Raw genomic sequence first — 16,040 nt, 5'->3', positions numbered from 1 at the left:
GGTAAGCAGTGTCTGATCTGGCTATGCCATCAGAGAATTCCATAGTTATAAAACAAATTGAAGTAAATTTAAAAATTATGCCTCAGAAGAAGGCATTATTAACAAACCACATTAATAGTGTTGCCAAGAAAACTATATGGATATATCCTTCAGTTTGCCAAAAATCAAGTAAGCTTGAAGACTTTACATTATTATATAAATTCATTGGAGAATAAGGTCTATTTAATTTTTAAATCTTATAACTTCAATATAATTAAGCAATAAAAATTAAATGCATACTTTCTGTATTTTAAAAAACAAAAATATATACCTGAATTGGGGAGGAAACCTTTGAAATAGAACAAGATGGGCTGCGCTTAGGACTTGTACTTCGATACATCTTCTTCAACTTTTCTGCTTCAGATTTATAATAATCTTTCTGTTCTTCTATTGTTTTTATAAAATTGTTGAGCTTTTCGTCTGACTTTTCAACATCCAAGGCTGCCTTTTATGTGCATGTGAAAAAACACAATTACTAAATCCCATGTTTATACTTTTACAGAAATTCTCTGCATAAGAATCTAAATATTTTATTTACTTTTAATCCAAAGTTGTCATTTTTTTTAAATTATTAATTGTATGAATTTGTTAAGTAAAGGCTGACAAGAGAAAACAAAACAATTTCCACTGATTGGTAAATAATGAATGTTAATATTTAATCTAAAAATTTAACAGAATCGACCAAATTTATTTTTTTAATTGAAGAATGAAGTTTCTATTCTATTCTATTCTATTCTATTCTATTCTATTCTACTCTACTCTACTCTACTCTATTCTCATATGAATTTCCTAAGAAAATTTGCTAAAAAGCCATGATGATCATAAAATTGAAAGTTGTGAAAAGAGACATTATTACCTGTATAAATTACTTAACATGTATATCATCCACTATTTTGCTCATGCTGTCTTACTTTCATATCTCATTCTTTCATGTTCTTCCAGCAAGACCAGACTTGGAATCTGGAGTTTCTCCTGGACACCCAACTCCTGGAGTAGTAGGTAGAGGCTCCGGCCTGGAATGCCTTCATTCAGTCTGAGCTGTATGTTAACTGCAGTCTAATCTGCATGCACTGAAGCAAGTCACTTATGACCTTCTCATTTCTCATTTGGATTACTGTATTACAATTCATTCTACACAAGGCTACCCTTAAAAATTAACCAGAATGAATTTATATATATATAAAAATATCATTTCATATATCATTTTATTCAGTACTCTGATGTTTTTATTTTATTTTTACCTGATCTTTTAGCATTTCTACTATTATATTATATTTATAGTTTTCATCTATATGCTGTTGAGATAATTTAATTCTCTTTAATTAGTTATTGTGGAGTTTGTGTTATGAGTCTATACTATTCATAGGTTTACAGTATCCTAAACTTTTTAATGAAATAATTTAAATGTCAAGTAAAATAAGTATCAGTTTTAAAACACAAGTAAAATAATATATATGAGCAAAGGAAAGACATGTAAAACTTACAGATTTAAGAATGCTGACCGTATGTTCCAATTTTTTAATAGTATTTTGTTGGCATTTAATCTGAGACTAGAAAGAAAAAATATTTAATTATTTACGTGACAATAATGTATTGCAATTACTCCATAAGCTGAAATAGCAATATGGGCTATGGTGAAATACCAGATATGTAGCAAAGATAGAAATAATGTGCTCACTTCCCTCATCCCTACAGAAATCATGTATTTACATATCTTTCATTGAAAAGCAATCACTCTATATAAAACTATGCATGCATATCTGAAATCATGGATACAATAATCTTACAATGTAATTAGAACAATACAGATATTCTGTTTATGAGAGCATTTAGGACCAAGATTGACATCACTAATTAAGGTAGTAATAACGTACATCATGCAATCACATCCCTTAGCAATAGCAATCCCAGTTGCTGTTGTAATGCAGGAAAAATGGGAATCAGGTAAGGAGTATGGTGGGAGTAAGGGATACCACAGACAAGCAATACTGAATGTGGGTGGATTGGTGAGGTCCACAAGTAGGTTGGCAGAGCAGGTTCTGGGTAGGTTAGCAGAGGCCATGGCAGGGCCAGCAAAGGGTGTAGGCAAGTGTAGTGATGGCAGGTGGGGAGGGGCACAGATAAGTGTCATGGAATGCAGGTGGGACAGTGGGATGTGTTTGGTTAGGCAGTGATATGGAATATGAAATTTCTGGGATATTGTATTCTGTATAGAACTCCTCAGGAAAAAATGTAGTGGGAACAACTTAATGGAGCAATTTGCAACCTTCTCTGCTGGCTTCCCCATTGATTTTGCTTGTGGAAAGCTGGCAGGGAAGCTGCAAATGGGGATCATGTGATGTGGCTTGTTGCGACACTGTAATTGTGAACTGGACACTTCAGTGCCTGGCTCATGATCATGTGAATGCAGGAGCATTTCTACAGCTGGAATCTTGAGAACCAGTTATAACATGACTTTTTCAGCACTGACATAATTTTGGTCACTGAATAAATAGATATAAGCCAAAGATTACCCATAATATTGTGTTTACTGCATTTTTTCTTCCAGTTTCTCCATTTGTTAAAACTAACAATGCAACATGTATTATACCGTAATTGCACTGCATGCATAAAACATTTCATGTAATAAATCAAATACCTTGGCTTCTGAAAGTTCCTGGCCAGCACTATCAAGTACAAACTCTTTTTCTTTTTCCAGTTGTTCAGCTATCTTATCTACATGAGCAAGTTCTTTACAAAGATATTCATTCTCACTGGTCAAATTGTCCACTTGGGTCGTTACTTTCTCTTTACTATTAAGTATTTTCCTAACATGCTTCTCCAAATCAAGATTTTTTGTTTTTAGTTGTTCAATCTGGTGAGACAAACAAATTTTTATATTTCTTTTATCACAGAAACAAATTTATTAATATATTGTATGAAGTAAGGCATTGCACATGCCATTATTTCCACTTACTAATCTCTATAAAGCATTTTAGGTCAGCCATCAGCTATGAGATTGTTCTAATTGCTACTGAACACAAAACATTGAAAACAGGCAAGGAAAGCTGTGGACAAACCAGTGTTCCCTCTAACCAATTAACCACAGAGAATACAAAATATAATTCAGCTACTAGCTTACCCTCTTGCTAAAATAAAACTCTCTCTAGCCTTTCCAAATACAAAGAAGAAAAAATATCTCACTATTTGGCAAACAACCAAGTTGCTGATATAAGGAAATGCTGCCTGAACATCAACGAATCATTTTTGCTGCATGTACATTCTCAATTAAAGCTACACTGAGGGAATTACACTGCAATTTTGCAACCCACCACATTTTGCAGGAACTACACTCTTACTGTAGCTTGTAGTTTTTATTCGCTCTCGGGAGATGAGGGAAGAACAAAGTACTTACTTAAACCCAAAGACTGGAAGATGATAAAGTGTGAAGAGTTCAGTTCGTGCAGTATACATAGACTAGAAAATAAAATCAGGCCATTTTCGACTGGTACTTGTGAAATAGCCTAGGCTAATTTACATTCTCTAATTTTGTTCTCTGTAAAATATACTAAGCGAGCTCTCAGTTAAGGAAGTCGGAGATGGGATGAGATAGGTTGAATAAGAAAACAGGGCATTTAAAAACAAATCTACATAGCACTAGTATCACTAATAGCTACGTTTTTGCAATTTGAGCTAAATCATAGTTAAGTCTAATATGGGAAAACCTTCACAATGTGGGAAAAGCTTCACAATATTGATTTATGGGACAGCACAATTGCCACATATAGCCCTAAGTAAAAAAGGAGTATTTATAATTGGCTATGGTCAGAATTAAATTTTCTGAAGTTAAACACCAATTTATTACATTTAGGTTAATAGGTAAATTAATTGAAATGTTCAAAGATATATTTTACGGAACACAGTTTACTTCCGTTTATATTCTGGAACTCAAAATTTAGACTAAACTATCTGATCTCCATAACTTACTCTCCACTTTGTTCTGAAAAAGATAGATTATTTATAATATGAATATAATTCACATATGTCTAGTGATAGAATGGTTTTAATCCTATAAATTAAGGCCCAATATCATTGATTTTTACATATTCTGAACTTTTTGGGGATCTCAAGAGATCTCAGCAGTAGAAAGTTTTTATTTTGGGATAATGTGGGTCATCTGTCATTTATGAAGCAGCAAAGTCAAACAGACTAAAAGCAACAAAACTAGGTTTAGTGCTAAGATTTGAATAATTTCTCTAAGTAATAAATTCTTGCCAACGTTATACACTAAACTGTTTAGAAAACCTACTTTGGAGAGATACTGAAGGTTCAAGCTAGTGGATCCCGCACCTGTGGGAAAAACACTAGGATGATGATGATTGTAGATTTAAGCTACATTTGATCTCTATACTATGTTAAAAAGCAAGTTACCTAAGTTAATTAGCACAAAGTAAAGGAACATGGAAATTTATCCTGCATAATGAGCAGGAAGTATTTAAATTCTACCAAATTTTCTCCCAGAAAACCATTTTATTTACACTGATTGTTCTCCAAGGACTTCAAAACTGTGTTTTATTATCATCAAGTTCGATTATGCTATAAGATGCATGGTAACTTTAGTTATAAATGTGGCATCTAAATGAGAATATAGTTTTCAAATTCTGTCCTACTAAATCTATACCAAATTTGATATCTTCTTTCCAGAATTAAAATAGTTGAACATAGGCTACTGTTCAGATGACATACTAAACCATCTAGTAACTTCAGGATATTTGAAAATTATCTATGGCCTTCTCTGCTACTAATACTGTTAAGCTTAAGAACACTCAAACACAATAAATGATATATCATCTAATATTAATATAAATCCCTGTTGTAGCTATTATCCATAGGCATATAGGCATCCTTGAAATCAACAACCTACATCAAGTTTGACACTTCCTTCCTTAGTGACAAGCACAATATTTATCTGTTTCTAAATAAACCATCAACCTTGTTTTGCCATGAGGTCTGAATTCAGACTGACAAGAGCTAAACAGTCTTGATACATCTAGGTGGTTAGCTTCTCTCCATAGTATCCATAAGTAAGTGATCTTACTCTTCTGGAGACACATAGTAAGAGACCATTAGTATAAAAGGTACTGAGTCATAATGATAAAATGTCATCACTGATCATAGGCGATGATCTTGTCTCTTCGTCTCTATGGAGAATACAAAACCATTTTCTCACATTATAGCAATCGAATTAAATGTCAGTGGAAGTTTATTCCATATATATGGTTGTTACAAAATAGTATAAATATATGACAACACCTCTAAGAGCAGTTCCTGGATTATTTTGTCTTTGCTTCTAAAGCTGTCTTCAGATTTTGAAGTTCTGTCACTTTCAGTAAATGGTCCTCTTAATGCAAGCTCTTCTCTTGTGATTCTCTATAAAACAATTAAAAATAACTTCAATCAAAATTTGTGGTATTTATTGCTACATTTAGCTAAAAGCTTTGTGTTACTGCCAGATGAAAATACATTTAGCCTAATTTATTCAACTTTACTTGAAAATAAAATTGACAGGGTTCAATAGGGACTAAATTAAAATGGATTCAGAAATTTTTGGGAAAATCATACTTAAGTACTACTTATTCTGTACCATACTGAAGGAAGTATGCAAATGGGGCAGTCTGTCAAAATTTTAATTAGTAATTCAGTATCAGTGATTAACTTTTTTCAACTTGGTTTTCGTCTAAGGTAGTGATGAATTATAGAATTATAGAAATGTAGTTCAGCATATCTAGGAGAAACAATATTGTGTAAGATTAACATAGATCATGAGAAACCTTTTAGGTTTGGGGACATAGGTGGAATCTTGAGAAAATGTTACTGGTTTAAGTCAGACAAAATGCTACTAGTTTAAATCAGAAAGCATTATGTAAATGAGGCAAGTTAAAAAATAATTTAAAAAATCTGATTTTGAAAAGAACATTCTATAAGGTGGGCACCATGGCCGAGAAGGTGATGATACCCATAGCATGCATTCTCTGCCAGATCTAATGGGGCAGCTGATGTAACTGGGAATAAATGTTCCCTCAGATAGCCTGGTCACATGCCATGAAGGGCTTTAAAGGTTAAAACCAGCACCTTAAATTGGGCTCAAAAACAAACTTTATTTAATATATATGCTGCCCACCTTTCAGAATGAAATGGGCAGCATATAAAATAAATAAATACACTAGCAACCAATACAGCTCTCATAGCAGAGGTATAACATCAGTGGTGGGATTCAAATATGTGAAAAACCAGTTCTCTGTGTGGATGCCACTTCCAGAAGTCCATTCTGGGCATGGGCAACAAAAAATTAGCTACCGGTTCTGCCAAACTGGTGCGAACTGTCTGAATCCCACCACTGTATAACATGCACTGTTTTAGGAATGCACATAACTGCCGACATTGCTGCATTCTGTAGCAGCTGAAGCTTCGGGATACTCTTCAAGGGCAGCCTTATGAGGAGTGCATTGCAGTAATCCAGTCTGGAGGTGAGTAAAGCATGAGTAACTGTAACCAAGATCTACTATTGCAGGAATGGGCATAACATTTTACTGAAATCAAATGGAAAAATTTTAAAAAGATGGAGAATTTATCATCAAGTTTAAAGATATAATAGATATACAAATAACAATTAAGAGCAGGGAAACAAAGATAGTAATTATAGTATACATCATCATGATACTTTTCAGGAAGTGTCAGCTAGTTAATTAACAGAAAAATATCTTGGATAATAGCCACAGGTTTGATAACAATCAAACTAAGGCTTGGACACTTTGTTATATACCCATCTGATACTTTACCAATGGATAATTACTTGCAAATAGTCATACCCATAATAAGCAGTTGGCTGCAAATTAGGCTTTGGTGGGTTCACAAAATTAGTCACATGCATTGATCAGAGGAGCCAAATGAAACTAGAAAAGCAGTATGTACCCAAAGTTATTCAGAATGGGGTTAGCATAAATGTCAATATGGTGTATCAACTGGTATTTATTCCAATACATGCACTTAATATTGCATTGAATAAGAGGATAATTATTCTGTGATACTTCTTTAAAAGTGATCAAATAATGGAACTATTAAATGTGAATTAAAAACTCGAGACCAGTATAAAAATTAAAGTATAAAATATTCATTATCAATAATAGCAAATTTTATATTTAAAGAGAAATAGGTTATTTGTGAGAGGACAGGCTGCCTGAAAATTAGCTAGCAGCTGGGCTGATAGTGCTCTGCTCCTTTAAGACCTTTCTGTAGCCACTCAGCAACAAGCAGAAAAGCAGCAGAGTGCAGTGATGTAGTGGGTGCATGGCAGTTGTTCTGGGAGAGGAATGGGAGGTGGTTTCTGTTACTTTGTGGAATTAAAGCAACTGATAGCAGCCTACAGTTAATAGACAGAAATATCATTTTTAGCAGTAGGGCTCATAAAATGTAGTAGGCTATACTAGTAGACTATACTAGTAGTAAGAGTAATAATAGATCTGGGGAAGTATGTAAGAAGAAACTATTATTACTACCCAGTGTGTGATTGTGTATGTGTTACCTAAAGGCCAAGGGTGCTTGTATTAGTTTTGGGAGCCCACTGACTTTGGGTTTTGATAAAAGAACCTGTGACAGTATTTCAGATGCAATCCAAACCCTTATGTGCTTGTTTAAAATTAATTTCATGGAATTAAATCACCAAACAGCAGAACAATCCAGTCAACCACTAAAGACTAATTTGCATATTTTGGTTATTCAGTTGTATGAGTCAACAATTCTGTCCCACAGCCTCCCCTACTTTATAAAATGTCAAATAAAATCAAGATAGTTTGGAAGTATCACAGGGACAGCTGCCTCAATGGATTGGGAAAAGGTGAACTGGATACATGGGAAAACTGTAAGTTTATCTTCCTAAGAAGGTTTTTTTAAAACAACAATAGAAATGAACTACACAAAGAAATGCAGTTTAACTACTTATGAGGACTCTCAGAAAAAAATATTAACATACTTTTAAATGATGAATCTAACAGTGACCCAAGTGGATCAGTCGGTATTCTACTTTTGTTGTTGCTTGTGTTGTCAGCTGCTCAGTATCACCATGGTGAAATGGATGGCTGTATATATCAAAAAGCTGAGATATTTCCCACATATGCTAAGGATTTTTTTTTTAAAAAAGGCTTATCCCCTCCAAATTAATTGCTGTGTTTTAAAAGTGCATGTTCTTGGCTATATCACTAGAATTTGGAATCTATTATGGATTTATCAAACATGGAAATGGGAAAAAGAATGGTCATACCACAACAGAAGGAGAAATCTGTACCTGAACTGTAACAATGGACTGTTGAGTTTTTCTAAAAAAACAAAAAACAATGAAGAATGCAGACATGGCCAGATTGGGAGAATTGTTTTGTTTGAAACATGAATTTCCAGCCTTTCACTTTTTCCTAAAAATATGATAATTAAGTTATGTAATATTCATACCATGTGTTTGCATCTATATATTTTCTTCTGAGAACTAGCTTACACATACATAAACTTCTAAAGACAATAAATCTTGTTTATTTGTACTTTCCACTTGGAGGGTTAACAGAAACTGGGAATGATCGCATCTCCCCTCAACCTTCATAAAATTACCTGAACCCCCATTTCAGAAAAGTTGTCTCTTGACTCCCTCATCCTGTGCAATTAACCCCAAAGTTGCTAAGTACATCTGCCAAAAGGGTGCCTCCTTATCCTTATGCCCTACGCGGTCTCTGTACCTTTGCGAGAAATTCTGGTTTTTTCCTCCTGCGCCCAAGGAATTTCCTAGAGGTCATGACGGTAGCTAAATTGTGAGCGCCAGAAAGTGTACTGCCTGCCTTTTCTCATTCCTTCTCTCCTTCCCGGTTTCCTCAACTCGCTTCTCAGCTTCACCCGCTACCTCGCCTCCTTTTCCCTCTCAAGCCAGACAGGCCAATGATCAACCAGACTGGCAACGGGGCGATTCTCCGCGCCCACCCGCCCCGTAACTGTTTGGCAGGTGCAACCAGCTGTGAGTTCTTAAGTAAGCAGACGAGCACTAGTGCTCTCGGCCCCGACGGGACGCCACCAGCTTCCCTGGACGCGCTGCCCCCTACCGGTTTGCCACAATAATATCTCCTCTCGGCTCCTCGGCGTCTCCTGGTAACCCCCCCCCGCCCCTTGCGCTTCCGATACCTGTTACACTCAGCCGGCTGAGTAATGCTCCGCTTTTGACCCCACCCCGCCGTTTCATGGGCGCACGCGCGGCGCGCTTCCGCCGCTTCAACCGCCGCTCGTGCTTTAAACACGTCGCGACAACGTCGGGAACGGGCGGGCGGTCCATTCCCAAAATTCCATTGAGCGCTCAATTGGGTGGCAACCGGGCAGCGGGGACAAGATTCCGCCCTCGCGCCCCGTCGCCCACAGATGATGCTGCGGGCGCTGCTGGGCCGTCTGGGCGATCGGCGGCAGGCGGTGGAGGCGATGGGTGGCCTTGTGGGCGGGGGTGGTGGTGGTTTTGGGGCGCTCGGTCTCACTGAGCTAGGCCCTGTAAGTTTTAGCAGAGGGAATTTGTGACCAGGAGATTGCTTGGCAAACCAGCCAATATAAAGGTGCTCGTCTACCTAGAAGAAACTTAAGCTCATTGGGGACTATGCTACTGGCATCAATCCCTTCAAAAATAAATAGCAATGAAAGAGGGCAGCATTTGCTAGCAGTTCCAGAATGCTTATCACAGGCTTGTAATGAGGCTACTTTTTAAGAATACTCATAAGTGAAAAGAGGAAAAAAAGCTATTAGGTGCTATCTAATGTAACAATCTCTGATTTTTTCCTATAGAGATGGAAATTCAAAATTATATCCATTTGATATAATTCCAGTCATGTCTAATTGCAAATTCATTGCCTCTAACCTGAGATATTGTATTTATGTTTGTGTGAGTTTGACACTATCTTTCTACTGGTAACTTTTGCATCTTTCCCGATCATATATTTCATCTTTATCTTAGGGTCATAGGAAATGTGTCTTGATAAAAACACCCAGACTCCTTAATTTGTATTCTATTTTCAGTTATACATTACGTTTATGTTAAAAGATTATTATTAAATATTTTATATGATAAATTTGTAATTATATGAAATTATACATTGTTTTAAACTCAGTGAGTGGAATGTCTTGAAAAGCTTGCTATGTGCATTGCTTAACATTTAGCAACATTTGTTTATGTAATTCAGATCATCAAATGTTTGCTTCTGTCCTTAAGCCAATGTTTCTGAGCTGATTTATACCTTTACATACAGTGGGGCAAAAAAGTATTTAGTCAGCCACCAATTGTGCAAGTTCTCCCACTTAAAAAGATGAGAGAGGCCTGTAATTGTCATCATAGGTAGACCTCAACTATGAGAGACAAAATGAGCAAACAAATCCAGACAATCACATTGTCTGATCTGGAAAGAATTTATTTGCAAATTATGGTGGAAAATAAGTATTTGGTCACCTACAAACAAGCAAGATTTCTGGCACTCACAGACCTGTAACTTTTTCTTTAAGAGGCTCCTCTGTCCTCCACTCATTACCTATATTAATGGCGCCTGTTTGAACTTGTTATCAGTACAAAAGACACCTGTCCACAGCCTCAAACAGTCACACTCCAAACTCCACTATGGTGAAGACCAAAGAGCTGTCGAAGGACACCAGAAACAAAATTGTAGACCTGCACCAGGCTGGGAAGACTGAATCTGCAATAGGCAAGCAGCTTGGCGTGAAGAAATCAACTGTGGGAGCAATAATTAGAAAATGGAGGATACACAAGACCACTGATAATCTCCCTCGATCTGGGGCTCCACGCAAGATCTCACCCCGTGGGGTCAACATGATCACAAGAATGGTGAGCAAAAATCCCAGAACCACACGGGGGGGGGGATCTAGTGAATGACCTGCAGAGAGTTGGGATCAATGTAACAAAGGCAACCATCAGTAACACACTACGCCGCCAGGGACTCAGATCCTGCAGTGCCAGACGTGTCCCCCTGCTTAAGCCAGTACATGTCCGGGCCCATCTGAAGTTTGCTAGAGAACATTTGGATGATCCAGAAGAGGATTGGGAGAATGTCATACGGTCAGATGAAACCAAAGTAGAACTGTTTGGTAGAAACACAACTCGTCGTGTTTGGAGGAGAGAGAATGCTGAGTTGCATCCAAAAAACACCATACCTACTGTGAAGCATGGGGATGGCAACATCATGCTTTGGGGCTGTTTCTCTGCAAAGGGACCAGGACGACTGATCCGTGTACAGGAAAGAATGAATGGGGTCATGTATTGTGAGATTTTGAGTGCAAACCTTCCATCAGCAAGGGCATTGAAGATGAAACGTGGCTGGGTCTTTCAGCATGACAATGATCCCAAACACCGCCCGGGCAATGAAGGAGTGGCTTTGTAAGAAGCATTTCAAGGTCCTGGAGTGGCTTAGCCAGTCTCCAGATCTCAACCCCATAGAAAACCTTTGGAGGGAGTTGAAAGTCCGTGTTGCCCAGCGACAGCCCGAAAACATCACTCCTCTAGAGGAGATCTGCATGGAGGAATGGGCCAACATACCAGCAACAGTGTGTGCCAACTTTGTGAAGACTTACAGAAAACGTTTGACCTCTGTCATTGCCAACAAAGGATATATAACAAAGTATTGAGATGAACTTTTGATATTGACCAAATACTTATTTTCTTTCCAAATCAGACAATGTGATTGTCTGGATTTGTTTTCTCATTTTGTCTCTCATAGTTGAGGTCTACCTATGATGACAATTACAGGCCTCTCTCATTTTTTTAAGTGGGAGAACTTGCACAATTGGTGGCTGACTAAATACTTTTTTGCCCCACTGTATGTTTAAACATAAAAGACATCAGTAAATTTGCCATGTGTGCAACCTTATGCTTTTTCATGTTCTTTAGTTATAGATAACCAAAGTTGAAATTAGACATTTTGGTTTGTTGATAATGCATTAATTTAGAGTTATTCTGTTAGACGCAAAAATAGTCACAAATTGAAATCCAGTCTGAGTTACAAATAGAAAAGAAGTTTATTAGACTTCACAACAAAGTCTAAAAAAAATAATGGTTTGCAAAGCGTGGTGGATTCAGGAAGGCAATGTAATGTAGCCAAGCACTGAACCACACCCCAAATTCCAAAATCACATATTATTATACATCCTATCACGACGCCCCATTCCATCCCCCATGGCCCCATTGGCTTAGGCTTTGGAGGTTACAATCTATCAGAAGCGCCTAAACAGAATACATTATACTAATAAGATCCTTCCCCTACTATCCTATATCAATTCTAGAGGAGAGATGTCTCCCATCTTCTACACCTGTTGGATCCAGTAGGGGTACCAGACACCAAAAGGTACTTAAAAACAATTCCTAGATGGTGACTCACACTGGGCCCATGGTAACTCCTCCCCCTTCCTCCACCTGAGGCTTGTATTTTTCCCATATACATATCTGTTAACAAAGTAGTGTTGGGAGGAACTCCCCCGTTCGGTCCTTCCAGCCGGGATTCCCCTTGACGGCGCAGAAGAAATAGATCCGGAAAGAGGTTTAATTTCGAGGATCAGCGTTGAGTGACAATTCAGCTCGGGTCCCCGGCTAGCTAGACAGAGTGATCTTTAAACGGGTTTTTAGACCCTTTTGTGGTTTCCAAACTTGTCATTTCTGATTGGTAACAAACTTATCATTTCTAATTGGTGAGTTTGAATCTGCCTTTTCTGATTTGTTGGTCAGTGACTATTGTTGGTTAAATTTCTTTGCTAATCCTGCCTGAAAGGTGTTAATTACTTTATTGTTGTGTCCTGATTGTTGCTAGCTGGTTCCTCATTGTGTGTGTCAAGTGTTTGCCATTTAGCCTCAGGCTGCTGTTGACCCAGTTTAGTTGGGGTATTCCTAGATTATTTCTTGGTTGGGCTGGGGAGGGGGTGTCCAACTCTCATCAATCCCCCCATTTTGGGCTATCACTGGAGTATCAGTGATTAGCCCAACTGGTTCATATATACGGTAGTGGTGATCAATTTGGCACATCATGAGAGATGTTTTCTTGCTTTGTCCCTTGCTCCTGATGGGAGTTGTGCAGATCTTTAGGCATTTTAACCCTAAAGGAATTAATTGGCATAGGCAACAAAGAAGGGCTCCACCTATTATGACTGTGATTATACTACCAATAAGAATTTTCAACCAATGGAAGTCTGGTAACCATGAAAAGAGCCAGGAAAGGTCCCAGGATGACTGGTTGTGCCCAATGTTTTGTGCTAGTTCTTTTAAATGTTTGATATCTTGTTCAATTAGCCCAGATTGGTCGGATAAATTGAAGCAGCAGAGCCCTCTGAATTCTTCACAGCCATGATTGTGCCTCAATAATAGGTAGTCAATGGCTGCTCTATTTTCAAGGGTGGCTTCTCTGATTTGCCTTAGTTCTCTGTTTAAGGCGTCCAGTGCATGGGAAGTGGTGTTTAAACTTTTAGCTAGGGTACATGCCAGGCTGTTTATATTCCTTGAGTTTCGTGCTGCGAGCCCTGGCACTCCCACTAGAGAGACAGCCAATGCAATATATTCAGTTTTTGTGAGAAGGGGGGTTTTGAAATCGCAGTCAGGAGGTAATGTGTGGAAGCTCCTTCTTTGCCGCCTTTGTAGGGAGGGCATCAGCATGGTTAGTTGTCCTAACGTGCAAGGGCCCCCAGTGGAATTTGCAGGCAGGTAGGAATAAGCTCTCAGGCCACATAATAGAAACCATCCTGTAGGAAGTTTCACATAGCCATATGAGAAGGTGATGGCCTTGGTGTTGTTGCAGACCAGTTCAGTGTTAGTGAGGTTGTAGCAGTTGGAAACTTTAGGCTGGTGGCATCCAGTCAGTGTGAAACAAGTAGCTGCTTGGGTTACTGCTGCTACTTGTAATGTGTACATGCTGTTGTCTTTTATGTTTGTACTGGTTCCCCAGTCAAAAATGTTATAGTATGAGGCTATCAATGAGTGTCCCCTTAACTTAGTGTCATTGGTGATAGCTTTTGGTGCTATTGCTACCCCCATCAAGCATGTGGTTAAGATGTCTTTCACTGACCTACCTCCAGCAAGGCAAAAGTCTGTAGTGTTCAGTACTTCCTTCGCTAAATACTCCCACACGTTCCCCTTTTCCGGAAATAGTTTTGGTTCTATGAACCCAGAGGTACATTTCAAATATAAAAACATCATACAAGTTGCATATAAGATTCTAACAAAGGTAAACTTAATTCCCTCCCCCATTTGTTTCAATCTCAAAAAACGTTTTTAGTGTCCATTCTTCAGTTTCAGGGTTTTTCTTGAGCTTCAGGGGTGGAACCTTGGATGTTGTCTCAGGTGTAATGCTGTGGTCTATGACTGCTGGCTTGATGTGGGTCCAGTGGATCCAAGCATTCCTTTCAGCCACCTTGATTGCTGTTTGGGTGGTTAGTAGAACTTGAAAGGGTCCATTCCACTTTGGTTGCAGTGGTGACTTGCGGCTGTATGACTTTATCCAGATCCAATCCCCTGGTTCAAAATGGTGTAGATTTTCTTCTAGCGGTAAAGTCTGCGTCAGGGCGCTTTGCTTCCACAGTTCTCTGAGCCTCTGGTGCAGAGCTGTAAGATAGGATGATAAGACTACTTCCCCTTTCTCCAAGCAGAGGGACTGGGGGTCCAGGCCTTTGAGTGTGTCAGGTGGTCGACCAAATAGCAGTTCGAAGGGGGAGATGCCTATGTCTCGCCTTGGTCGGGTTCTCAGATGGAACAAAGCTATGGGTAATGCTTGGGGCCAGGGCAGGTGGGTTTCCTGACAGAGTTTGCCTAGGAGAGTCTTTAATTCTCTATTTTGTCTTTCCACCCCCCCCTGAGGAGCTGGGATGTCCGGGTGTATGCAGTTCTTGCCTGATACCCAATGCTTGGAGAACATGCGTGATTACCTGTGACACAAAGTGTGTGCCCCTGTCCATGTCTAAAACACTTGGGATTCCAAACCTGGGCACAAGTTCCTTTAGCAGGTGTCTGGCAGTTTCCAGAGCTGTGGCATGGCGGCATGGGTAAGCCTCCACCCAGTGAGTCAGCTGGTCCCTGCAGACTAGCACATATTGGTAGCCGTTACTTTTAGGGAGCTGAATGTAATCCAGCTGGAGTTTCTCAAAGGGGCGTTGGGCCCATGGTCTTCCCCCTGTGTGTGTGGCCTTTCTTGAGGAAGCATTATTTGCTTGGCATACCTGACAGGTTTTAGCTATACGAGTGGCCTCACTATAGACTCCTGGGGCATACCACACCCTCCTTATGGCATCTACTATTGCCTGTGTCCCACAGTGCCCCTTAGAGTGTAACTGTTGACAGATCAGCCGTAGCAGACGTCTGGGGGCTATGGGTCTTCCATCTGGGACCCACCAAAATCCTTCCTTATATATTGCCTCGCATTTTTCCTCCCATAATTTCTCTTCCCCAGGTTCCAGCAATTCTTGGTATTGTGTTACTGGTCTTAATTGTAACGTGGGGAGCATGGTGAATGCCTTCAGGGGTTGAGTGGCAGCCCACTTAGCCGTGACGTCAGCAAAGTGGTTCCCTTTTGTGATCCTTGAATCGTCCCTTTGGTGTGCTTTGCAATGGATGACTGCTAGGAATGAGGGTAGACGGATAGCTTTCAACAGATCAGATATGAGGTCCGCGTGAGCAATTGGCTGGCCGCTGGACGTAAAAAACCCTCTCTGTTTCCAAAGGGCACCGGTCGCATGGCAGACTCCAAAAGCATATCTGGAGTCCGTATATATATTGGCAGACCGGTTTTTGGCTATTTCGCAGGCCTTCTTTAATGCAATGAGCTCGGCCGCTTGAGTGCCGTAATGCGGAAGCAAGGGGGAAGCCCAGACTGACTCATGTAGAGAGACGACCGCTGCTCCCGTTACGCGGGTCCCATCCAAAAGGTAGGAAGAGCTGTCAGTAAATAATTCTAGGTCTGGGTTAGTAAGAG

At 39.2% G+C, this 16,040-nt stretch overlaps 1 protein-coding gene across 8 annotated transcripts in view; it reads right to left on the bottom strand.

Moving 5' to 3' along the window:
* TSGA10 (testis specific 10) overlaps positions 1-9,139 on the bottom strand; it is a 60,893-nt gene extending 51,754 nt beyond the window's left edge. For 2 of the 8 annotated variants that reach the window (XM_039340607.1, XM_039340609.1), the window contains exons 1-6: positions 8,799-9,139; positions 8,360-8,483; positions 5,332-5,448; positions 2,678-2,893; positions 1,524-1,589; positions 311-484 (exon numbers count right to left, since the gene is read on the bottom strand). In XM_039340607.1, the coding sequence (XP_039196541.1) occupies positions 311-484; positions 1,524-1,589; positions 2,678-2,893; positions 5,332-5,448; positions 8,360-8,425 (639 nt within the window). In that variant the 5' untranslated portion in view covers positions 8,426-8,483; positions 8,799-9,139. Of the gene's footprint in view, positions 1-310; positions 485-950; positions 1,197-1,523; positions 1,590-2,677; positions 2,894-5,331; positions 5,449-8,359; positions 8,484-8,798 lie in introns of those variants that run through there. The other 6 variants (XM_039340603.1, XM_039340608.1, XM_039340605.1 and 3 more) reach the window with 5 other exon arrangements.
* Positions 9,140-16,040: the final 6,901 nt, after the last annotated feature.

This window comes from Crotalus tigris, unplaced genomic scaffold (assembly GCF_016545835.1).
Source record: "Crotalus tigris isolate CLP2741 ecotype Arizona unplaced genomic scaffold, ASM1654583v1 scf7180000017753.6788120, whole genome shotgun sequence".
NCBI classification, from domain to species: domain Eukaryota; kingdom Metazoa; phylum Chordata; class Lepidosauria; order Squamata; family Viperidae; genus Crotalus; species Crotalus tigris.
This window is presented reverse-complemented; position numbering and strand designations above follow the sequence as displayed.